The 25,405-nt window shown below is 37.5% G+C and overlaps 1 protein-coding gene across 2 annotated transcripts; it reads left to right on the forward strand.

The window, feature by feature from the left end:
* Nucleotides 1-1,039: 1,039 nt before the first annotated feature.
* TMEM168 (transmembrane protein 168) lies at nt 1,040-25,405 on the forward strand. 2 transcript variants are annotated; one of them, XM_084785413.1, is made up of 5 exons: nt 1,040-1,402; nt 6,081-7,332; nt 13,885-14,027; nt 16,094-16,368; nt 23,455-25,405. In XM_084785413.1, the coding sequence occupies exons 2-5, from the start codon at nt 6,205-6,207 to the stop codon at nt 24,000-24,002; spliced, it is 2,094 nt and encodes a 697-aa protein (XP_084641539.1). In that variant the 5' UTR covers nt 1,040-1,402; nt 6,081-6,204; the 3' UTR covers nt 24,003-25,405. The 2 variants fall into 2 exon arrangements, with proteins under 2 accessions (XP_084641539.1, XP_084641540.1); XM_084785414.1 differs by lacking the exon at nt 1,040-1,402 and adding an exon at nt 2,157-2,300.

The following is a 25,405-nucleotide window of genomic DNA, read 5'->3' on the forward strand; positions in this document are numbered from 1 at the left end:
GGAAATGGAAACAGAAGCCAGGCAGAAAGTTTTGGAAGGAAAGGGTCTTTATGCCCTTTGCCTGGCCAGACTTTACTCAGAACCTGTTTTTCAGGCCTAACTGTGCATTTTTCCCCCCTCAAATCTAGTTTTTAACCAAGAATGCTATGAAGTCAGTTTAGCTAGAACATTCTTTCTTATCTCCCTATTTTCTGGTAATAAGGAGTCACCTTTGCTGTCTTAGCAAGAATGCTGTTATGCCTCTTAAGTCATTGTTCCCTTTAATGCTAATAATGTTCCCGTTTCGTGATTCTCCATCCACTCTTGCATTCCTACCCTTTGCTCATTTTAAAATTCTCATTTTTACAATCTCACTTTGAGTGGAAACTACTATTTCCCCTCCACTTCAAAATGAAATTACTCTGGTCCTGTACTTATGGCGACTAAAGCCCCTCCCCCTTAACAACCTGTTCCAACAGGTACGAAATATTTAAATTTTCATTTTATGCATGGAGGGACACACTGTTTCCCTGTATATTCACAAGCTTGTGAGGAGGATTTTGTTATAATTTTATAGACGGAGAAACCAAGATTGCAAACACATTTCAACCCCTAAGATTATTGGGGTCCACAGCAGCTGTGAAATGCGGCTAACAACAGTATGCTCATGTTCATTCAAGAGTCGTCAGAGTGCGTATTAAATTTGTCAGTGGAGTTTGAAGGTCGCTTAGAACCAGCGAGAGTTAGGGCTGTAGAGTAAAGATGTTCAGGATGGGGATTAATGGCGGATTTAATTAGAAAAGCAGCCTGAGGCAAGGAGAGAAGGGCTTTGAAGGCTTGGTCAGCATGTGCGAAGCCACATATTATGCCATCCATATGAAGGAGCAGCAACGCCTTCTACAAATATTTACAGTCCACTTGCAGCTATGCCACCCTCGATGGCCCAGTTTCGGTCCACCCCTAAGCTGTGACACCTCGCTGATTTAGGGGACCGATCTTCAGTGGTCTTCAGGTCCCTGGCTCTTACTGCTAATCTCCGGTGGGAGTTAAATCAGCGCCCAGAGTTGGGCTGCCGGCTTTCCTACAGCGGGTAGGCGCACCTGTCTTCCAGAGGTGCGTCTGGGCGTGGAGAGCCACTAGGAGGCCGGGCCACGGAAGAAAGCGCGCGGCGCGGCGCGGCGCGGCTTGACCCTGACGGCGATCCGTAGCGCCCAGAGTCGACGGCGGAAATATGGCGGCCGTGTGGGCCATAGAGAAAGTTTGTGCGAAGGCCGTGCAGTCCTAGTGCAGGCGGTGTCGGGTTAACGTCCCCGCGGCTTCCCGCCTCTTGGTTCTGAGTCGCAGGCTCTGAGGCCCCACGCCCTTTCTGCTTTGCGAGCCTCTCAGCGGACGGAGCGAGGGTCGGTGGCGACTCCCGAGGCAGGTAAAGGGATCCGGTGGAGCGGCGGGGCGGCGGAGGGCTGGCGCGCCGCCCAGGGCCCGGCTGACCCGGCCAGGCCCCGCCCCTTCGGCCTCCGGGTGGGAGCGGTGCCAGCCAGGGACCGGCGACCACGGAGGCAGGGAATTCTTAGGTGTCCCTCGTCACTCCGACCCGGGCTCGCCTTGTGTCACCTCCCGGAGCGAAGGAGGGGGCGGTGAACGGCTAGGGTCCCGGCTCCCACCTCTCCATCCCTCGCTAGGACGAGGCCTAAAGGGAGATAAGTTACTGTTGCTGCTTAAGGCAGGAATTTGGAGTTTTGAGTTGCCGTTCTTTTGGTTAAGAGGTGGGCCGAAAGAATTATTAGCAGGAATTCAGAAAAAAACAAGTCTGTAGTTCTCCCAGCTCTGACTTCTTAATGTGGTTCTTTCAGGTTTTTGATACTTCCCCTAGATGGAACAGAAATAGATTTCCACTGAAAGATTATGAAAGCGATACATTGTATTGTGAAGCCCTTTGCCTTAGATAGGACACAGGGAGGGTACTTTCTGATTTGGAAGAAATTTGGTGAATTACGTGAAGGCTGGAGTAAGGCTGAAAGCAAGCAAGCCAAAAATTCCTGGAACCTCTCTTAACTACTGGTACTAAGCTGTGGCATATTTTAAAAATTGTTTGTTTTATGTCTGCATTACCTAATTAGTTATTTCTGTATTCGTCTTTTTTTTTTTAAACAAATTGAATGCCGTCTTGATTACTGACTTGGCTAGATTACTGAGCATGCATTGTGGAAGACAGATCTCTTGTGACCTAGTGAGGAATGCAGCCATTAAACAAATGGTGAAGAAAGAAGTATTCTTATGTTTCCATTTCAGAGGCAGTGTGAGGATCATCTGAGGAGTGAGAGGTGATTGTTCCAAGAACACTATTTAAACCCAGATCTGTAGAGTTTGACAGATAAAGGGCAGATAGGGTTAGGAGGAGGAGAAGGAATGTGGCCAGAGAGGGCGTGGTATTTATGTAGTTCATAATCGACATGGCAGCATGTTTGGAATAAAAAGTGAGAGGAAGAGCAGTAACAGATGGGGCAACTGCTCCTATCCAAAGTATAGTCCTTTATAAAGGCACTTGAAAGAGTTGCGACTATGCTACTGTGACGGGTGGGACGCCATTAGAGAATTTTGCATAGCAGAGTAACATGGTAAAATTTGGTCTTAAATACACATTTTCTATAAGAAGGGCAGGAGTAGAGGAAAAAAATTTAAAAATTTTTTTAAAAAAAGAAGACATTCAAGAATGAGATCATGGTGGCCGAAATTTAGGAGGCGATTTGGGGGATAAGAAGTAGAAGGAATGTGAGAGAGATGCTTATGAAAAACAAAAATCAGGGACTGATGAGGATTAAATAGTGGGTGAAGATGTGTGGAAGAAAGTTAAAGTAGTATATAAGATTGAAGGTTAGAGGGTACCACTGGGGTCAAACCAAGGCCTCCCAAATTTTAAGCATGCTTCCTGAGTTCTATCCCCAGCCTGAGATTTTTTTTTAATGGACTTTAGCAGTGACTTGCTGATTCACTTCATTATACTGGTTTTTGTTTGCCTCAGGAGCTTTCCTTCAAATCATTAAGGAAGGTAGTTCAAGTGAAAACAATAAAATGCTTTAAAATTTTTTTCATTTCTGGTTCATGCTATTTTAAAAAGTAAGTCAGAAGGGGTAAAGACTTTTAAAACTAAGGCCTGTATTCCATGATACAGCTGTATTGTCTTTTATTAAGTTGTGTGATTAAGTTTAGAAGTAACTGAGAATGCGAAAAGCCTAGGGTTGGGATTACGTGTCCGAAGGCTAGGTTGCATGTGAAGAACTTTCAAGAGAATCAAGGCAAAACCACTGAGTTGGGAGGAAAAAAAAATTTCTTGGACATTAGGAGCCAAGGGAAAGGAAGGTTTCAGAAGGTGATAATACTCAACAGTGTGAAGGTTTTTAAAATTTTTTTTATTTTATTAATTTATTCAGATTACATCTTAATTGTTATCCCATCACTTGTATCCTTCCATTCCTCCCACCCTCCTGCTATTCCCCTCCCCTAGGTCTGTGACTGAGGGGGACCTCCTCCCCCACTATATGGTTATAGGCTATCAAGTCTCATCTTGGTAGCCTGCTTATTCTTTCTCTGAGTGCCACCAGGCCTCCCCACCAAGGGGAAGTGGTCAAATATGGGGCACCAGAGTTCATGTCAGAGTAAGTCCCTGCTCTCCGCATAGTTGTGGAGAATGTCCTGTCCATTGCAGTAAAGGCTTTTAAAGAAAATGTGCAGGATACTGCAAAGGTTCCATCACATTTAGAAACTTGTAGCTCCTTCCAGAAGTTGAAGAGCAGTTTCACTGAGAGTAGTCACACTGTTGAGTGCTTTGAAGTGTCTGTACAGGAACTTAACCAAACATTAGTTGTCACGAAGGAAGAAAATTGAATGTGGTAGAAAAGGTGAGGGCAACAAATAGTTTTGTTTCTTTACTCTTCTGTTTGTTTGTTCTTGTTTTTCTATTTTCTGAGACAGAGTGCTGTGTATCTCTGGCTGTCCCGGAACTCACTCTGTAGACCAGGCTGGCCTCTGCCTACCGTGTGCTGGGATTAAAGGCTTGTGCCACCACACCCTGTACTTCTTTCCCCTTTGCTTAGCAGTTTTAAAAAAGCTGACCTACGAATGCTTAAGTACTGATGAATAAAGTATAAATGAGAGTTTCCTGGAGCAGGAAAGATTTACACAGGGCAGGAGTACTCTTTTTGACTGGCATTCAGACATGGAGATTGACGTGGGTTTGTGCTATTAGAAACTTTAGTCAGTTCCTTTCTGATGACCCTGTAGGAAGCAGTCATGTGGTACAAATTCAGTGAGAGGTGGGTGTCAAGAAATTTGAGAAAAAAGAGAGGTTTGAGTAGTCACAGAGTAGGAAAGAATGTTGACCAGGAAACAGAGAACAGAGGTCTCATGAATGTGGAGTGGTACCTTTTAGCATAGTGTGTGGAGTTTTTCTCCCTCTGGTAGTGCTTCTGAGCTTATATTACACCATCAGTATTTTGATGATCGTCCCCTTACCCCTGTGTGATATAGCACATAGGAATAATACTTTATACATTTTTTTTTGGAGTCTAGATTTTATCAGTTTCTTAAACTTATGTAAAAAATCGACATTAAACAAACAAAACAAACACCCAGACATTTTCATTTAATTTCACATGGTAAGAAATGCTTACATGAAAATGTAATAGAGGAAAGTAAGTTTGAATATATAATGAATAGATTTAGAAATAAAAATATGCTTTTGGACTAAGAAGATAGAAATAGCAATAGCACTTGAAATATGCCAGTGATCCTAAGATTGTTCCAGAAACATTCTTCTCCAGCAAAACACTAGTTATGGGTTAATTCTAAGTTATCACATGTTTTTGTTGAGTGTTCCTTTTAAGTGTTCCTCTATTAGGAAAGTTTAAATAAACTTATAATATGTGTGTGTGTTGTTCTCGTTTAAGCCTAATCCCTTGTGCATTTTAGGGAAGCACTCTAGCACTGATACCCAACCCCAGAACACAAACATCTGTTTTCTGAATATATGAGTTTTTGAGTATTGTATGACCATAAGATATTGCAATAGACCAGTATTATAGTATATTGGAAACCATTAAAGAACTACCTAGTGGATGGATCAATACTTCTTTTTATATGTATTTGTGTTTGTGTGTGTGTGTGTGTACATGTGTGCACATGCATGCTTGATATGTATATATGCATGTGCCTTGACATGCTTGTAGAGGTTCAGAGGACAAAATATAAGAGTTGGTTCTCTCCTTCCACCATGAGAGTCTGAGTGATTAGACTTATTAGTCTGACTTCACAGCTTTCTCATATGTATTATATATAATATATTTTAACCATTATTGTATTTTACGTGAAGTCTATGGGAACACTGAAGGTTGAAATAATTATGTAGGTCATAGCAGATAACTGCCTTAGTGACTTTCTGAAAAGGTAGATTTGAAGTTCTTTACCAGGACTTGGTGAGTGTTCCAGTATTTGGGTTTTGAGTAAGAAGTTCTCACCAATTGGTTTACTAAGTAGGTAGTATTTAGATTTGAAAAATAAGTGATAATCAAGTAATTTATTTTGATAGGAGTGAAAGTACAAGAATTATGCTCAGCTTTAGGCACTGAGTGCCCTGAATAACGTTAAATTGTATTTCTAATTACCTTTACTAGCTAAACAGTGTAAAGACTGAAATTTTATACCATTTTCGGAAATGTCTTGTAAAGAGATACAGGGGGTTAGGACCGTAATAATGGTTCCCATCTCTGTACTAGTGTTTGCAAATGCGAGGTAATAATGAAGTCCTTCATTCCATTTAAAAGTTGAGTGGAGGTTCATTGTGTCACAGCCAAGTGCTTATGATCTGAGCCAATTAATATTTAAATAGGAATAGATTAGGCAAGTACATGATTTACAAATTATGGGCATTTTCCTTTGCGTAACTTGCAGTTTGTAAGCCAGAATGCATTACTATTAAGATATATTCGATTAGTTTTGAATTGGATTTCAGAAGAACCTCTATTTTTCTCTTATTCATTTATTTAGTATAGAGAAAGTGCAATATATCATGTAAAATTAACTGTGAAATATTTCTTTCTTCTCTTTAGGTCCCTGTAAAGAGAACTTCTGAGAAAATGTTGGAATAGGAATTACCATCATATTGGCTTGGTTGAATGAAATACAAGAAGTTAGTTTTTGTGTCGCGTGGGAACCGCCCACTTGGCAGATTACATGTGTAAATCACTGCGGTACTGCTTTAGTCATTGTCTCTATCTAGCAATGACAAGGCTGGAAGAAGTAAACAGAGAAGTGAACATGCATTCCTCTGTGCGGTATCTTGGCTATTTAGCCAGAATCAACTTACTGGTGGCTATATGTTTAGGTCTTTATGTAAGATGGGAAAAAACAGCAAATTCTTTAATTTTGGTGATTTTTATTCTCGGCCTCTTTGTTCTCGGGATTGCCAGCATCCTCTACTATTACTTCTCAATGGAAGCAGCAAGCTTAAGTCTCTCCAATCTCTGGTTTGGATTTCTGCTCGGCCTTCTATGTTTTCTTGATAATTCATCCTTTAAAAATGACGTGAAAGAAGAATCAACCAAATACCTGCTCCTGACGTCTATAGTATTAAGGATATTATGTGCTTTGGTGGAGAGAATTTCTGGTTATATCCGCCATCGGCCCACTTTACTAACCACAGTAGAGTTTCTGGAGCTTGTTGGGTTTGCCATCGCCAGCACAACTATGTTGGTGGAGAAATCTCTGAGTGTTATTTTGCTTGTTGTGGCTTTGGCCATGCTCATTATAGACCTGAGAATGAAGTCCTTTTTAGCTGTCCCAAACTTAATAATTTTTTCAGTATTGTTCTTTTTTTCTTCATTGGAAACTCCTCAAAACCCGGTTGCTTTTGCATGTTTTTTTATTTGTCTGATAACTGATCCTTTCCTTGACATTTATTTTAGTGGCCTTTCAGTCACCGAAAGATGGAAACCTTTTCTGTACCGTGGAAGAATTTGCAGGAGACTTTCAGTGGTTTTCACTGGAATGATTGAGCTTACATTCTTCATTCTTTCAGCATTTAAGCTTAGAGACACTCATCTTTGGTATTTCGTGATACCAGGGTTTTCCATTTTTGGAATTTTCTGGATGATTTGCCATATTATTTTTCTTTTAACTCTTTGGGGATTTCATACCAAATTAAACGACTGCCATAAAGTGTATATTAACCACAGGGCAGATAACAATAGCCTTGATAGAATCATGGCATCCAAAGGAATGCGTCATTTTTGCTTAATTTCAGAGCAGTTAGTTTTTTTTAGTCTTCTTGCAACAGCAATTTTGGGAGCAGTCTCCTGGCAGGTAAGCTCAGGGTTTTTTGTTTATTTTCTTATGTCAATGCCAATGATACATGATAAGATCCTAGCTTCAAAGATGAAATTAGGATTTGTAGAGATTACATTTAGATTATAGTTAAAGACATATTTAGAATATACTTAAAGATGTATCAAGAGTTATGGTACTAGACTAAACCCATACCCACCTTATGTGACATTTGAATAGCACATTTATAGCATACCCTTTTTCTTGAAGAGAAATTTTATTTGAAAAGAATTAGAAAGAAAAGAAAAGAAATTAGATGTGTAGTACCATATCAGCTTCTGAATTAAAGATTAGATAATTTGAATTATAGATATGAGAAAAATGTATTTTATGGTGGTATATATTCAAACTGTCCAGCTAACAGTTTGTGTTTGTAGTAACTTTTAAAATTATGTGTGTGTGGTTTATGCATGTGTATATATTGTATATCTGTGCGTATGTATGTGTGTGCTTTTGTGCATGCATATGGAGGTCAGAGGCTAACAAACATCTGTCTTTCTCAGTCATTTTCAGCATTTTTCATTTTTCTTTTCTTTTTTCATCTTTTTCTTCTTTTTTTGCTTTCTTTCTTTCTTTCTTTCTTTCTTTCTTTCTTTCTTTCTTTCTTTCTTTCTTTCTTCCCTCCCTTCCCCCCAAAGGGTCTCTCATTGACTTGCCCTTACTAGCTGGACAACAAACTGCAAGGATCCTATTATTTGTTGCATCTCCACAGCTTGGGATTATGGATAAGGGCCACTACACTCGGCTTTTTACATGAATTCTGGGGTTCCAAACCCAGATCTTCATACTTTCAGATCAAGCGCTTGACTGACTAAACCATCTCTTCAGCTTCATGTTGACATTCTTGAGGAATCTAGTCTTCCCTTCCTCTGAGTACTTATTGGCTATGTAGTGTTGACATTCAGCTAGAGGTGCTGAGTGCTGAAGAGCTCATGATGTCTTTCCCCTTAAAAACAGTTGACTCTGTAATGAAAGGAAAAGGCTGGTGTAAAGAGTTTGATCATAACTGTTCATAGTGTGACACGCTGTGTAATTTGAATACCTCAGGCTGGCATGTGGGCATACAAGGGCAATGAAAGTCTATGTCATTTAAATAACTCTTACATCGTTTGCCCATTTTTCTATTGGATTATTTGTCTTAAGTTTTAAGAGGTCGTTGTGAATTAGGGTACAAATCGTTTATTAGATAAAGGATTCAGAAATGTTCTTCTCATGGCTTTTTCTTTAATTTTCTTACTGGTAGTTTTGAAGAAAAACCACTTTTAACTTTATAAAATGCAGTTTATCAATTCTTCCTCTTATGGGCTGGATATTTAGTTATTTTATACAAGAATCTCAACTGTAGGTCAGCAAGGTTTTTTTTCCTATATTTTCTTCCAGAAGTTACCTTTTAGCCTTCACATTTAAGTCTGTGATCCATTTTAGTTTCTTTTTATGGTATAAGGGCCTGAATTTTGTTTAGTATACAATGTCTAATTGCTTCAGCACCTCTGCTTGAAAAGACTAGAGGACTGACATCTCCCCTCTGAATTGCCTTTGCATATATCTGTCTACCGTAATTAATTGTAAGTGGGAGATTTCACACCTGAGTTATTTTTAATATTGACCTATATGTCTTGTTGTTTGTATGGTGTTATACTGTCTTTCAAGGTGTTTTCTAATTCCCTTTGTAATTTCTTCTTTTACCTGTGGGTTATTTATATTTTTATTGTGTGAAATCATAGTATTTGTAGATTTCCCAACATCAGTCTTTGTATTGTTGATTTTTGATTTATCTTTATGCTTGAAGGATACTTTGTGTGTTCTTAGTCTTTTAATGAGGACTTGTTTATGATCTGAAAAAGATTACAGTGCCATTGGGCAGAGAATATTATAAATATCAGCCAAGTCAAGCTGGGAAGTGATATATCAATATCCTTGATGGTTTTCTGTCTAATTCTATCAATATTGAGAGATACTAAAATGTGTTTCCTCACTTAAGAAATTGTGTGGGTGTGGCAGAGGCCAGAGGAGAGTCAGATTCTTTGGAGCTGGGTTTGTGAGCCACCTGATGTAGCTGCTGGAAACTGAACTCTGATTCTCTGCAAGAGTAGTAAACAGTCTTAACTGCTGAACCACCTCTAGCCCCTCAGTCGTTTGTTTGTTTCCTTGCTTGGTTGTTTGTTTTGGGCCTTGTGTTTTTAAGACTTGTTCGTAAACGTAGAAAGAGGTTTTAGAACTCTTTATTACTTGGTTTTTATCATGGTAGATGGCATAGTTTAGTAGTTTCACTGAAAACTCAGTTATCTGCCTCCAAAGCTTATCATATTAACAATAGAAAAAGCTTGCCAAACCTTGCTTGTGACATCAGTGCATTTGAGTCATGTGAAATTTGGTAAAGTTCTGAAGACTGGAATTCAGTGTTTGGGGAAGAGCCTAGGATTATGCTTTGCTAAAAGTTTAAAGGGATGGCCTTGGCAGTCCTGGCCAGCAATACACCCGTTAAATGCCTTATTAATTTAGCTGTTCAAAGCTAATGTAAATCCACCCGACTGTACTTACATTCTCTGACGGCTACCTGATACCTGATGTCTGTGATGTTGGCATTGCACCTAACAAGAAAGTAGACTTTTTAGTTTAATTGATTATCGAAAGATTTCAGAACCTTTATTCTGCCCAGTGCCCTGTGAAATGTAATAAGAATACTCAGAGCAAAACAAACTAACAAAAATTAAAAGAAATAGTGAAAGCACATTGTTTCTACACTCATCTGTGTATGAAACCTTTGCCTCTAGCCCTCATTAATCCCCCCACCCTCTTCCCCAGCTCTCACACCCTTTATCCTCTATGTGTGATCTCTCCTTGAACTTCTGCTGAAGATCAAATGTAACATTGATATGAATCATAAGTGATTTCAAGTGACTTAGAATTAGAAAAGTATATAGTGAAAGGGAAACAATTGAAGTCTCTGATGGGGTAAAACTACTTTGGAGCGAATGACATTGCTAATCCAATTACATTCTCAGCTATCTCAAATTATTTAAATTGGATTTTAGATTTTTAAATTGAACTATTTTTGCTTAACATTTCTAAATATTGTTCTCAATTCTCCATCTCACTCTCCCTTTCTCTTACACACACACACACACACACACACACACACACACACACACACACATTTTTGTAAGAATAAAAAAGTTATACTTTTTTCTTATGTCTCATTAATTTATGATTTCTATGGAAAGCTTTCCCACCGCTTCGGTGGGAACAGACCCAATGCAGCAAGGAAAAGCAAGTTAAAAAACTTTTAAGGAGATGAGTTTGACAGCCTCGGTCAGAATACATGAAAATAGAGATGGCATAACCAACTGATCAGTTATTTTTCATTTATGAAAAAAATTTGTCATAGCTAAGAAATCATCACTAATCTCATTTTAAAAGGTTTGCTTTTTTGTTAATTTTTCCACTCTAATATTGTCAGAATGAGTCAATTGTTTCCTTTCAAGTTACTTTCATTAAAGAGTTGGAATTTCACATTAGCTTCTGTTGTGGTTCATAATCTCAGTCTGACTTAAAATGCACCATTACGGCTGCTGTTTCCCACAGTTTGTATTATGTTCACTGCCTGCCATTTGCTTCTGTCTTTTAAACTTTTTGCTTAAATAAATCAAATAGAAAGGCACACTATGCCAGCATAGCTAGTGTTGCATTTATGGTCATTGATAATTCACAGAAGGCCAAAAGGGAGACTGCACCCCACTTAGAAACACACCCCACAGCACCTTCTTATATTTAGACATGCCCTCTGAAATCTTTCACTTGAGTTTTTATATGCCTTTCCATTTGAAGATTCCATGGGGATTTGACACAGCTTTTTGTAGAAGCCCTTTTCACCCAAACTAGAGAAACCATAATACAGTTAATTTCACTGTAGGTGAAAAAGGGACAATTCCTGGGTATGACAGTCTTAGTATAGGCCTCACATTCTGAAATCTATCCATGGAGAGTGATGTCACTTGCAGCAAGGTGGAAGGACCAGCCCTTCTTTCACTTGGCATGGGGAACAGGGAGCTTTTCAGCCTGCTGATGAATTAGAAGTACACAGTATTCAAATTTTTTCTTTTGTTTCATTTGTTTGCCCCAGTTTAGAGCCATTTAGTCTAAGTTTCAAAGGGGACATTATTTTAGTTTGAAGCTAAACTTTGACCACTCTTTCTAGAACACTATAAACTGGGATGTCCTGTGTGTTGTGTTCTGTTGTGACAGTAACACAGAGTAGGTAATTTATAAAGAAATGACATTTAATTTTCACTGTGTGAATATTGGGAAGCCTAATTTTAATAGAGGAAGTTTAGGAGAGAGTGATAGGTAGATTGGTAGGTAGATAGATAGATAGATAGATAGATAGATTAATAGATAGATAGGTAGATTAGATAGATGGACAGACAAACAGATGGAAGGGAAGGATTAAGAAGCATTATTCACAGCTTTGAGTGAATCCTTATGTAATAATTATTAATTCACTGTGACGGTCATTTGTAAGTTCTGTGTCCTTGTGACCAATATACTTCCAATGAGACCCATTGCCTAAGATGGCTGTATTGAGAATTAAGTTTCCAGAGCATGCTTTGGTGGAAAATAGTGGAACCACTTCAGAAGAGTAGATCCTCTATTCCCACTAACCATCACGACCCCCCAAAACAAAACAAAGCAAAAACATCAAACCAAACCAAACCAAACCAAACAGTACCAATGGTCTGGGTAGTGTTTTCGTCATGAAGGATGAATGTGGTACAGTTCCTAACAGATAACTAGTGATCATGGTAGAGTATGCTTTCATAAATTTAGATTACATCAATCACTCCACCTGACCTGTTGATGCATGCAGTCAGCAAACACAAAATGTGGGGCTGTTGCTGGATAAACATGGCATATCGCTTTGCAGTAAACTTTAATGTATAGGAAGTACAGGTGGTAAAAATGTGAACCACTAACAGTCATTTGTTGTTGGCTGTGAGCTGTACATAATCATATGACTGACAGTGCAGGCTTGTCTACATACAGCACAACATTACAACAACAAATCACGTTGTGTTACTAGACAGCAGGAAATCTTCAGTTCCATTGTGGTCTATGGGACCCTGAATGGACAACTTGTTTGAATGCACACAGTTGGTGCAAATGGTCCATAGTTGACTGAAATACTGTTACATTGTGCATAACTGTCTTTTCTTCTTCACCTGGTTTCCAGCCTTTAAATGAGTGCCTTGTGTGGTAGTGCTTGGTGTTAATTAAACTTAGGAAGCAAATCAACGTGGATCTCTGAGTTTGAGGCCAGCCTTTCTAAATGACAAGTTAAATCAAGCTAAAACTACATCCTGAGACCCTGTTTCAGAAAACAAAAAGAAAAACAGAGATCAAAGGAAGGCATGAAGCTGGAGTTACAGACCATTGTGAACTGCTGTGTGTGTACTGGGACTCAAACGTGGGTGTGTGTGTGTGTGTGTGTGTGTGTGTGTGTGTGTGTATTAGGAAGTGTGGAAATAATCTAAAAGACTATTTGGAGTGATTTAATTATAAATTTTCATATTTTTGATGTTTATAATTGATTCTTTACACTAAATAATTATAATTTACTATAGTGTATATTATATAATTGATAAACTGCATTGTACCAAATTGGCCAGGGTATCATTTTTTCATTTTGAATAAATTTTTTACTTTTGATCTGATGAGCCACTCTTTAGTGTTGACATTTTGTTTCTGAGGATAGGCCTATTATTTATGCAGCACCAATGCAAGAATCTGGAATAGTATTAAAAAGATACAGTATAGGATCAGTTATCATCTTTCTGTTTTATTTCAACTTAAATGGGTACTTTGTCCTGGATTTTAGTTTCAGTTAATATTTAATCTTAGCTTCTTTAGAAATTTTTTTCTGTATTCCTGTTGCTTTAAAGGTATTTAAATGTTTTTAAGGTTTTTTTGTTATGATCTAAAATTTAGACAAATTGAGTTTAGAGTTTTAAAAAAGTACACTATTATGTAAAAGTATATAAAAAGGTAAACTATTATATAAAAATGAATTTTTTTAAAGCCTTAAGGTTTTGTTCTTCATAGTTTGTGGACTCTCTGAACTCTTCATGGGACTGGGACAGCAAGCCCTTCCTGAAGCATCCTCTTTGATAAAGTAATAGTCATGGTGTTTGGAAAAATGCTGCTTATGTGGGTTGGACATGGAGAGATGGTTTTGTTCTTGTTCTCTTTCATATCAGAGTTTTTATATTTTTGTTTTCAGTTTGTTTGGAAGGTTATTTAACAAAATTTTAAAAATATGTGCTGTGTTTGGCTACAATTTCCAAAAAACTTAGAGATCTGTTTAAGGTTCATTGCTCTGGTAATTCATCCATGTCCACAAATGTGTGCTTTTTCTTATGATCATTTTTTGATTGTCAGTTATCTTTTTAATCCTAGACCATAGAGGTAAAAACTGTGAGTCAATGCACATGTGTCTAAATATCCACAAACTGTATAATCTTTTATCTCTTTTAGCCAACAAATGGAATCTTCTTGAGCATGTTTCTTATTGTTCTGCCGTTGGAGTCCATGGCACATGGGCTCTTCCATGAGCTGGGGAACTGTTTAGGAGGAACCTCTGTTGGATATGCTATTGTCATCCCTACCAACTTCTGCAGGTACTGTGTTCTCTTGGGCTTGACAGCAACTCCTTGATTTTTAACATCTCTTAATGATTATTATAGATTATTTTCACAATTTTATTTCCAAAGTACAGTGCCCTTGCACTTCATTTTAGGTATAAAACTTGACTCTTAAGTGATAATGTAATTTTCAGGATTAAATATAAATATTTTGATAGATCTGTTTAGTTTGAATGAACTTTTGAAGGAAAGGCTCGTCCTTAAAGGGAGTATCAGGAAAGTTCCTGTAAAATGATGTAATAATAGAGTGTCTGCTGGGCTTGAGAGCCTGCAATTCCAGTTCTCTGCTCTGTGAACAAATTATAATCACTCTAAACCTAAGACTCCTTATCTAAAGTAATAATGGTAAAATAACCCTTTTTGGAGGAATGTTCTGGAAAGCTGGTAGGATTTACTATGAAAATTCTGAATAAACATGAAGCTTAACAATGAAGTTTACTTAAAAATTAATTTTATTGCTGGGCGTGGTGGTACATTTCTGTAATCTCAGCACTTGGGAGGGAGAGGCAGAGGCAGAGGCAGAGACAGATGGATCTTTATGAGTTTGAGGCCAGCCTGGTTTACAAAGTGAGTCCAGGACAGCCACCACTACACAGAGAGACTCTGTCTAGAAAAATTTTTTAAAAATTAATTTCATTGTAGTTTCCTTCCATATAATTTTTTAGGGGAAAATTGAAACTAGAAACATTACTGATCTTAAATTTTTTAATAGCTAACTATATTTATGATAAAAAAATAGTTTCTGCCATAAATGAGTTTGATGACTAAATTTTCTTTATAGTTCTTTTGGTTGTGGTGATATCTTGAAATAATTTTTTAAAATCTCATTTCCATATTTGATAAGAATCTCCAAATAAATTCTTAATAGTTCTGTATTGAAGGCTTGCTAGAAGTAGAAAGTTCTCATGGAAATAAGAGTTTAGGAAGGATCTCATAAAGTAAGACATGGCAATCCTGCAAAAAGAATTTGTGGAAATAGTAAGATGCATAGTTAATTTTGTCCCATTATAATTTTAGTTTATATGACAATTTTTTGATTACCATTAAATGTCAAAAATATGTGAAAGATTTTATTTGAATAAAACTGAATATTCCTGTGATAGGTTTGATAGTACCTGAAGTAAAGGTTAACTTTTCAGTTTTTCTGATGAGATTTTGTTCTGGAGAAGAGAGCAGTCATAACCCTCTTCTTCAGCACTGCAAGCTTTTTCTTGCTGTTAGTTGTCACATGTAGTTTAATGTGTTCCCCAGCTACCATTTGCTCCAGATCAGGTTGAAGTCTTCAATTCCTATTAAATACTATATAGACTTAAGTCTTAATAACTATTTTAAAGTTATTTTTGTTAATAGATAGTGTCTGTACCTTAAGTTATTAAATTTTGAACACATTACAAAGACCCTGTTTTTCAATACAGAAACTAAATATATAACCACTTTTGCTTGCCATGTTTTACATGTGAATTTAATATTTTTTCAGGAAGAAAATAATGTCATTTCCTTTATTCTTGAAACATTTAGTACAGTATTTTGTCATTCAGTAAGACAATAAGAACAAGAGGAAAAGAATAGTGTTGTATATTTCATGAGATATTGTTCAATTATTTACCATTTTACTTATAAGAAATACAGGTTTTAGAAACCATGTTTTGATTTTTCTGAACTTAATTGTTAACATGAAAGGAACTATAGAAGAGAAACCTGCCATTTAATTGATATGATTGATCATGGTTCTTGGGAAATCATTATAGATGTTGGATGAGAATATAACATAGAATAATACTTTTTTTAAATAAAGATTTATTTATTTATGTATTTTATGTATGTGGATACTTTGTATGCATGTACATCTGCAAATCAGAAGACAGCATCAAACAGTTGTGAGCTGCCATGTGGGTGTTGGGCATTAAACTCAGGACCTTTGGAAGAGCAGTGAGTGCTCTTAACCACTGAGCCATCTCTCCAGCCCCTGAATGATACTCTCTGAAAAGGAGAATAATGCTGGGTTGTTTCCCCTCCCCGCTTCTCTCTCTCTCTCTCTGCAGTCCTGATGGTCAGCCAACACTTCTTCCACCAGAACATGTACAGGAGTTAAATCTGAGGTCTACTGGCATGCTCAATGCCATCCAAAGATTTTTTGCATATCATATGATTGAGACCTATGGATGTGACTATTCCACAAGTGGACTATCTTTTGATACCCTACATTCCAAACTGAAAGCTTTCCTTGAACTTCGGACAGTGGATGGACCTAGACATGATACCTACGTTTTGTATTATAGTGGGCACACCCATGGCTCAGGAGAGTGGGCTCTAGCAGGTAAGTTCACCTTTGACAGTTGTGAAATATATACTCATGGAATATTTACAAAGAGACATTAAAGTTTTCAGCTCGCTGCTTACCAGATGACCAAGGTTATATGATTACTTTTAATTTCACGACTACCTATTTCACTTCACTGAGCTGTAACAAGGATTTGAGAATTATTTCATTGATAGTATTTAGAAAGAAAAATATACATTTAATTTGAGACTTACAGTCTCGTTTTAAGAGTGTTTTTAGAATCATTCCACATAGTAGTATCTGCTAGAAGCTGATGAACTATTGACTGGTACTTCCTGGTCTTTAAATATTATACGTATTAAAACCTTACGCGGACTTTAAGTGTCGGGCCGTGCAATAGAAACGGTGCTAGGTCAGAAGCGCTGGCCCTGCTCTTCTGCAGCAGCGCTGACTCAGCTAGGAGTCCTGCTGGCTTCATCGTCCACATCTGTACAATGAGCGAAGGTAGAGAATAATCACTGTGTCATTGTAAGCTATAAAATTCTTTAGGATTATTTTTGATTTTTGATGTGTCTATATTTTTTAAAGTCTTGGGGCTGGGGAAGACTTTGGTTTACCTGCATTTAGAAAAAGAAAACACTTCTTTTCAAGAGACGTTTCAGAGAAGTGAGGTCTTACTATATAGAGGAATTTGTCAGTCTTCCTAACTACAGTAAAGATTTCATTAGTCGTAGGGTTTGTTTTGTGGATTATTGCATTCTCAGAATGTACGAGAACTTGGAACATAACAGGCATATTTAAGTAATGCCTAGGTAAGAAAATTAATAGAATATATCATGAAAAAATAAGATAATTTTCTTACTTTCCATTGAAAATAGTTTATTTACATTTAGTTGTAAATTTATTTACACCTAGTTGTAAATTGAGATCAAAACAATAGTAGTCATAAAATGTAAAGTGTAAGTGTTGTGATGTTTGATCTTCATTGCCTGCTATTTGGATTTAGTAGTAAACAGGAGGTTGGTACAGCATACCTCTGGGTATGCGTGATGGTGTTCCCAGAGAGGATATCCCTGGGCCCAGGGAGAACTTCCCTGAGTGTAGGGCTTCACTCCAGTGGTCTAGAGAGCTAGGAGAAGTAAAAAGGGGGAAAAAGAAAGCCAGCTGCCCAGGTACACTTCCTGTTCTTCTCTGCTGCCATGTACGAACCGCTCTGCATTGCTACATACACTGCATGATCACTAAAACCTCCACATCCATGGGCCAAGAAGCCCTGATTTCTTTTAAGTTGTTTCTGTCAGAAGCCATGTTACATAGATGAAAGTCATCATACATACACTTGGGTGGGAGAAACCATGCCAGGCAGAGACAGAGCTGTGGAGGAAGGGCTCCGAAAGAAAGAAGCTCAAGCAGCAGATGGTCTTTCGCCAGCTTGAGCCCACTAATTTCATGCCTGACTTGTGGTAGAGTTTTTAGCATAAATAAAAGCAGTTTTTAAAAATTGTGGTTTTTGCAGTTCAATATTAAACAATGCAGTGGTTATTCTACGTGTAAAGGCAAACACTGGACACATTTGAAGTATCAGCTACTCTGCTTAGTACTTGGTAGACAACATTAGGCTTGACTTCCTATGAACTCCTTCGACCACAGCACCTCTGTTACCTTACCATTTTCAGAGGGTAAAGTGGAAGATGGAGGCAGTATGGAACTCACTGTTCCTACATATTCAGCTTACTAATACTTATATCACCTTTTTCCCTTCTGGAAGAAAAAAAGATACCATAATAGATAGTATCTAAATTTCATATACTTGGCTTTTTACAAAGAGTTAAGATCAACTTATGAAAACTTAATTTAAAAAAAATATAATTTTGATAACTTTCTAAATTGAAATATTCTAAAGTAATTTCTTTATAGTCTTTGAAACATACTACCAGTAAATTGGCCATCATGCAGTTTCTTTGTTAGCAAAAAAAGGCTTGTGGTTATGTAACTGTTCTAGAGTTTATTATACAAAACAAGAAAGTCAGTTTCCATGGACAGAGTCGTGATAGATATCACATAGCATAGTATGACACTACTCTGCCTTATCTTGTAATTCAAGGGTGCTGCTGTCATAGGTCCTGGCCTGTGGCACCTGCCTTATTTGTAAGTAGTCAGGTTGAGCTGTGGCCATAAATGCTCTTCAGATAGAGTTCCCACGCCTGCTAGACACACGCCTTCCAACACTGATTTTGCCTTGAAATCAGATAGAACACCTCTGCTCTGTGTAAAGTGCTCTAGTTTGTTCCAAGTCAAATGACCTAGAACTTTAAACTCTTTAATAACTACCTCTGGCAGCCTTGAAGTATGACTATTAGCATTAGACTTTACTTGTGCTAACAAATTAACATCAAGTCCAAAACAGTTTTACTTGGGGAACAAGACCTTCAATGTGCCTCTGTTCCATACTTTAATACACATCACTTAGAATGTGTAGTCTTTTTAGATTCGTGGAGTTTTAATATTAAACCTGATAATGTTATCTCCTTGCTTTAGGGTAAAAAACAATTAGGATAATTATCAGAGAGACAGAAAGAAATAAAAAAAAAATCAGTTTATCACAGAAACACAGAACCTTTAAAAGCTGTCTCAGTTTCTTGAAATGTATTGAATGGCTGTTACTGGAGATAAATGTTAAGTGCTTTGTATCTGGGCCAAAAGCCAAGTATAACACAGGACCTACAAGAAAGCAGAGCAAAACAAAGCAAGGTAGAGAAATAACTCAGAAAGCTTTACTGCTGCCGTAAGTGTCTTGTTAATGTTAAAAGAGAATTAGGGTAGAGTATGCTGAAGAATGTTAAAACAGTGGAGTGCTGTGATAGGCTTTGTGGAGGGTGCAAGTTGTTACATTGCTTGTGGTCTGTGTAGTCTGGTGTCCAGAGACATTTAAATGATGAAAAGGTAATGTTTGAACTTTTTTTTTTTTTGAAAAAGTGGGAGAAATACTAGTATTGCCTCTAAAACAGTATGCATGGGTGTTAGAGCATGCATTGGGTCCAGTGCATTCTCAGCTTTTCTCATAGCAAACTGAAGAATACATTCGCTATACAGAGATACTGTGCCATAGGCTGGCAGCTGAGGTACTGTTACCAGCAGACTTGCATATTATAAAAAGATACTCTTATTAGTTTGATATTTTAGCAAAGAGGATGCTTTCTCTTAGTAGAAAACTGTATTCTGAAAGTAGTTTGTTGGAAAATTGCTGGTAATTCCAGTATGTTAAAGCTCTTTCTAATTGTGAAAGTACCAGTTGCTGTGTGGAGGGTCCCTGCAGGCTTGATAGCAGGCAGGGAAACATCCATGAAAAGACCAGAGTAAAATTAGGTCCAGCCTGCTTTTGGTTCTGGTGCTGGTCTAGAACTCCTTGAGTCTGACATTAGCTCATATTTTAGATTAGCACATTTTTGGAAAGAAGTTTTCAGCTAACAGCTCAGCCTTGTGCATGCAACAAATCTAAAGACATGTTACAGTGAAGCTACAAAGTATATATGGTTTGTCCAAAGCATGGTTCTGTTGCCTTAGAAACAGTGCTCAAGGTAAGGGTCTAGGGAGAATGAGATAAACATAGTGCCTGGCTCTCAGGTAATGTAGAAGGCAACTAGGCTGCTATAAAGTACAAATGACCTCTCACAAGGATGAGTTTTATGGCCATGGAGCATGCGCACGGTTTTAGCGGGAAGGTACTGCTGGCTCGTTAGACAGCAAGGGATCACCAGGTTGTAAGTGATATCCATTCCCAATGTTCCAGGAGGAGGACAGGGTAAACACTTCTTTCCTTTGAAGAATGCCTGTGAGTTTAACTATTCTGGCCTCTCCAGTGCTTATGTGTGCATAAGCACTTTTTGCCGTCTAGAGTTGCTTCATCAAAAAATTTTGGAAAGAGGAAAAATGTATTATTCTATTGGGAAAGGCAACAGGTCAAATACCCCTTAATAACCACTGCTATAATTTTTGTACGTAAACTTCTATGTTGTACCTTGTCCTCATTATAATATAATATAGAAGTTTTATAAATTTTATTTTATTATAAAATTCTTCTAAGATTATTCTATAGTTTATATCTGTTCCCCTTGTTTTAGACTTTGTATTACCTTAGACATTAGTGGTAAGAAATGTTTATAAGCTTGCCTCTACTTCTTTTCTTGGGATGGATTCCTAGAATTAAAATAATTGTGTCCTTCTCTCATTGAGGTAGAGCCAGGGGTAAAATGAGGTGAGGAATGTCACCTGAGGCACAAAACTGAAGGGGCAAGTGTACAATTCCTTCATCTATACTTTGAAAGACTCTACCAAAAGACTGAGAACTGACAAAAATTTAGCTTAGTAGCAGGATAGAAACCAACATACAAAATGTTTCCTTTTGTATATCAGTAGTGAACTCAATCAGGAAAGTATTATCACTCACAATAGACTCAAAAAAGAAAAAACAAAAATGAAGGGATAATCCTACCCAAGGAGGACAAAGTCTGCTATAGTGAAAATTATAAAAACAACTAAGAAAGCAATGGAAGAAAACAGTTGAAGACGGAAAATTCTCCCATGTTCATAGATTGAGAGAATATATATTGTTAAATTACCATACTGCAAAAGCGGTCTACAGATTAATGCAATTCCCATTAAAATACTAATACTATTCTTTATAAATAAGAAAAAAAAATCTAAATCCTGAAATTTATAAGTGAGGATTCAGTGAAACCACAGAACTAGACCATCTTGTGGGTATAAATAAGGATTTATTGAGGACCTCAAACTGCTAGAGCTGTGGGCGGATGAGCAGAGAGCAGCAAATGGAGCAGGTAGCAGTAGGATGGTGCATGTGAGTCAGAATTGTCTGGGAGTTTGAGTAGCTGGCATTGGAGTTGAGGCCAGAACAGCCTAGGAACTAGTGTGGGGACTTTGGTCTCTTTACAGGCTTGTTTGAGTTCATCAGGAACCAGATGCCCTTACTGGAGGTAGTTGGCTGCTGGTGAGGGTGAGGTGGGGCAAGAGATAAGGGAAATAATGACTTTTTCTGACAAACAGAATCCCACTTTACGAGGTTTCTGATGAATGCTGGGTTCAAGTGTTGTTTGTCTGCTAGCAATTCTTCTGTTTACTGGGTCAGAGTTCAGCCTGAGATAAGCCCAGATTGTAATCAGGACATTGTCTGCACCACTGCCTTTCTTGAGGCCTGTTTTGGACCTAACACCTTCGTATGAAAATACAAATACTTTGAATATCCAAGCAGGCTGATCAAAAAGTGAAATGCCATAGTTATAGTTTAGGTGCTAGGAATGTGAACTATCTTACATCTGCTTTATAGTCGTAGTAGTGACTCTTCCTGCCAAAGTTGTTTTGAGTGTTGCTTCTCCATGGTACTTTCCTCTTAGTGATTCAGATGCCTAGTACACAGCACTTAGCAAAACTTACTTGTTTTGTTTTTTCCTTGTAACAGTCCCCAGTGTCTCTCCCTCTTACCCCTCTCCTTTCTTCCCTCCCCCATCCCTCCTTCCTTTTGTTTTTTCCTTCCATTTCCCTACCCCTTTCTCTTAGTGGAGTATCTGGATGTCTCTGTACTTTTGTTCAGGTGACTTCAGAATCTGGAAGGGCAGTTACGTTTAATCTTGGGATTATTAAACTGTGCTGTCAATTTTGGGGGAAAATTGCTTTCACTTAGTAGGTGTCTACTTATGAAGGTAAAGAAAAATTGTGTTCTCCGTGATGTACAACAGGGTTAGCAGATGATGTCTTTACAGGACCAGTTTACTGTGTTGAGTTGCCGTTATCTAGAAGTTAACAGCTACATTAGTTTAAATTTAACTTTTCCCCAGTTTGTACAAGGGTCATGTCCTGTATTAAATATGCAAGGTTTTATTTGTGTGGATGAGCTCATAGAAACTAAGGAAATCTTTTGTAAATACTGAGAAAAACTTTATTCATAAAAATAAATATAATGCTTTAACATTGTATTCTTTAAAAAAAAAATCAATGCCAAAAAATCCACAGCAAGTCAGATAGGAATTTATTTACTTTAGAGCTTTGGACCTGGGGTTTCTGTGTTCCTTTCAGGTTTTTCAGGTATAGCTCTGATTTAAACGTGAATACACCCATAAACTCTTCTCCAGGCTTAGGAAGAGTGGTAAGAATTTCTGAGGAGTGGCCCCTGTCCTCACTCAGTAGGTGTTTGCTTATGAAGGCAAAGAAGGGTTGATTTCTCAGTGTAGAACAGGGGTTACCAAACTTTTTGTATAGCACCAATTATTTTGAGACTTATACCTTGAACTGTAGGACCTATGTAACTGCAGTACCTGTGAAAGCAACCATAAATAAAACTCAAAATGTGTGTTTTTGTTCTGATAAAGTGTTGTTTGCAGGAAGAATTATGAAGATTGAATTTTCTATACATTTAATGTTTCATAAAACCTTCTTTTGATTTTTTCCTATTTAAAATTGTAATATCAACTTTCAGATCATAAAAGCCAGGTGACACTTGTATTTGAGATTATGAGCTGTCATTTGCTGCTTAAGTTTAGAATGCTTGCTTTTCTGTATAATTTTACTTTTACTAAATTTATCTACAGTTTCTATCTTACAATAGTTCAATTTAATGACTTTACAGTGGTGCAAAAGGTAGATAAAGTCAAAGCAAAGCACATTTTATGCTTACTTGAACACAAACCAGCAATGTGATGATGTTGGGGTGCTGGGCAGTGTCGGCTAGCTGCAGACCCTAGCCACTCAGTCACAGCACTAGGCAGCGAATGCTTGAAGGGACGGTATCATTAGGCTTTGGTGTTTATGTTTAGTAGGTGAGGTATGGTGAATACAATTTCAACTTACAATGTTTTCAGATTGGCATTTTATCTGTTTGAAATCAAGGATATATGTATATAAATTAATTTTCTTCAATTATCATACTGTACTTCTATGTAAGTTATAGGGCTAAAAGTATAATTTTACAAGTATTTTCTAAAAAGATAGTTTTTTAAACAATATGTTTTACCTATTTATTTTTGTTATTGTTGTTGTTTAAGTATTCTAAAATTTTAAAGAAACAGACTTCAGAAATCACCACTGTTATGAATTTTTTCTTGTCCACAGGTGGAGACATTCTTCGCCTTGATACGCTGTTAGAATGGTGGAGAGAAAAGAATGGTTCCTTCTGTTCCCGGCTAATCATCATATTAGACAGCGAGAACTCAACACCGTGGGTGAAAGAAGTGAGGAAGATTAATGACCAGTATATTGCAGTTCAGGGAGCTGAGCTGGCAAAGACAGTAGATATTGAAGAAGCTGACCCACCACAGCTAGGTGACTTTACAAGAGACTGGGTAGAGTACAACTGCAACTCCACTAACAACATCTGCTGGACTGAGAAAGGACGCACAGTGAAAGCCGTATACGGTGTGTCAAAGAGGTGGAGTGACTACACTTTGCATTTGCCGACAGGGAGTGATGTGGCCAAGCACTGGATGCTGCACTTCCCTCGTATTACATATCCCTTAGTGCATTTGGCAAACTGGCTATGTGGTCTGAACCTTTTTTGGATCTGCAAAACTTGTTTTAGGTGCTTGAAAAGATTAAAAATGAGTTGGTTTCTTCCTACAGTGTTGGACACAGGACAAGGTTTTAAACTTGTCAAATCTTAACGTGGACACCAGGGAAGGATATTATTGAGAGTTCGTGTTACCATTCATCAATAACTTGCCATTTTTTTGTATGCTGTATTTTTATTTGTGAAAAGTATCTTGCTACTTTTGTAGCTGTTCTCACTTTGTCTTTTCTTAAGTAATTATGGGATATGTAAGATATTGGGAGTATGCATGATTTTATACAAAAGTATACAGAGGGTCATAAAAATGCCGAATGTAGATGTGTAAGAGATCTTAAAAATAGCAGTGCACTTTCAAGTATGTTACCATTTGTCTCCAGTGAAAAGAAAAACAGTTGTCTGTCCTCCGCAGTGGCCAATGAAGAATTCCTAATGCCTTATTTTCTAGGCATGCATTAGAGAATGTAGACCAGACTAATGTGTTTTAAGAAAACTACCAATTTACTTAATAGAAGATTCTTTCATCAGTGTGATTCATAGGTTTGTTTGACCCCAAGACTATTTGCAGAAGTATAAACTCTCGGAGCAGGAAGAGACCTGCTCATAATGACTGCAAAATGCCCTTTTTCCACCACACCCAAATGTCTTGGCTGTGACCTTTACTAGTACAGCAGAGAAGCCCAACTGCCTTTGAGATGAAAGCATTGTTAATGTAAGTAACAAGAAGAACGGACAAAGAGTTCCTTCATGGTTACTGAGGGACTTTGAAAATACTGGTAATTTTAAGAGTCTTTCTCAGGGTAACTTTATGGTTTCTTAATGAATAGTATTTCCAGCTATAAATTCCTTTCAAGTAAATCATAAATCAGCATTCTTTTCAGAAAATAAATGTAGCCATTTCTCATTGACAACTCATTCTATCTTAAGTATTTCTGTGGAGTTAGTGCTCTGCCATGAAGATTATTTTTCAGATCCTATTATAATAACTTTTTTTCTGCTGAAGGTCAAAGGATGGGAACAGATCATTTTTGTTGTTGTTGTATACATGTATTGTATTATGTAAAAAAGTATTCATGTTGGCAATTTTAGGTAAGCATAATGGTGTGGTTGTAATTTTCAAACTTTAATTCAGTGTTTTATTGGAGTAAAGTAGGCACTGATCAGGATATCTCCTTAAGAGGTAATTCACTTCTTGTTCCCTTCCAATAAACCTTACATTCCAAATTTTCATCTTTGAAAGAGGGAGGTATAATTCAATTGGAGATTTGTCTTTGTTAAAGTGGTGACATCACCATTGAAGCCATTTTTTCATCCCCAGAGAGATGAGGTAATGCATTTACCATTTTCTACTGATGACTTGAAAATTGAAGTTTTATTTGGGAAGAAGTCACACCATCAGGGAACTTGTATACCACTATCTATGCAGCATTGCTACAGCCTATTTCTATGTTTTGAATATTGTATTCCTAATACTTTGAATAAAATTTTGTTAAAAATTAA

Source organism: Acomys minous (genome assembly GCF_964271855.1).
Source record: "Acomys minous genome assembly, chromosome: 6".
NCBI classification, from domain to species: Eukaryota; Metazoa; Chordata; class Mammalia; order Rodentia; family Muridae; genus Acomys; species Acomys minous.

What these genes read in the sequence shown, in the direction of transcription:
- TMEM168 (XM_084785413.1), top strand. Translation starts at nt 6,205, where the DNA reads ATGTGTAAATCACTGCGGTACTGCTTTAGTCATTGTCTCTATCTAGCA. An exon ending in TGGGAGCAGTCTCCTGGCAG is followed by an intron (nt 7,333 to 13,884) that starts GTAAGCTCAGGG and finishes TATCTCTTTTAG; the next exon opens with CCAACAAATGGAATCTTCTT. An exon ending in AGGAGAGTGGGCTCTAGCAG is followed by an intron (nt 16,369 to 23,454) that starts GTAAGTTCACCT and finishes TCTTGTCCACAG; the next exon opens with GTGGAGACATTCTTCGCCTT.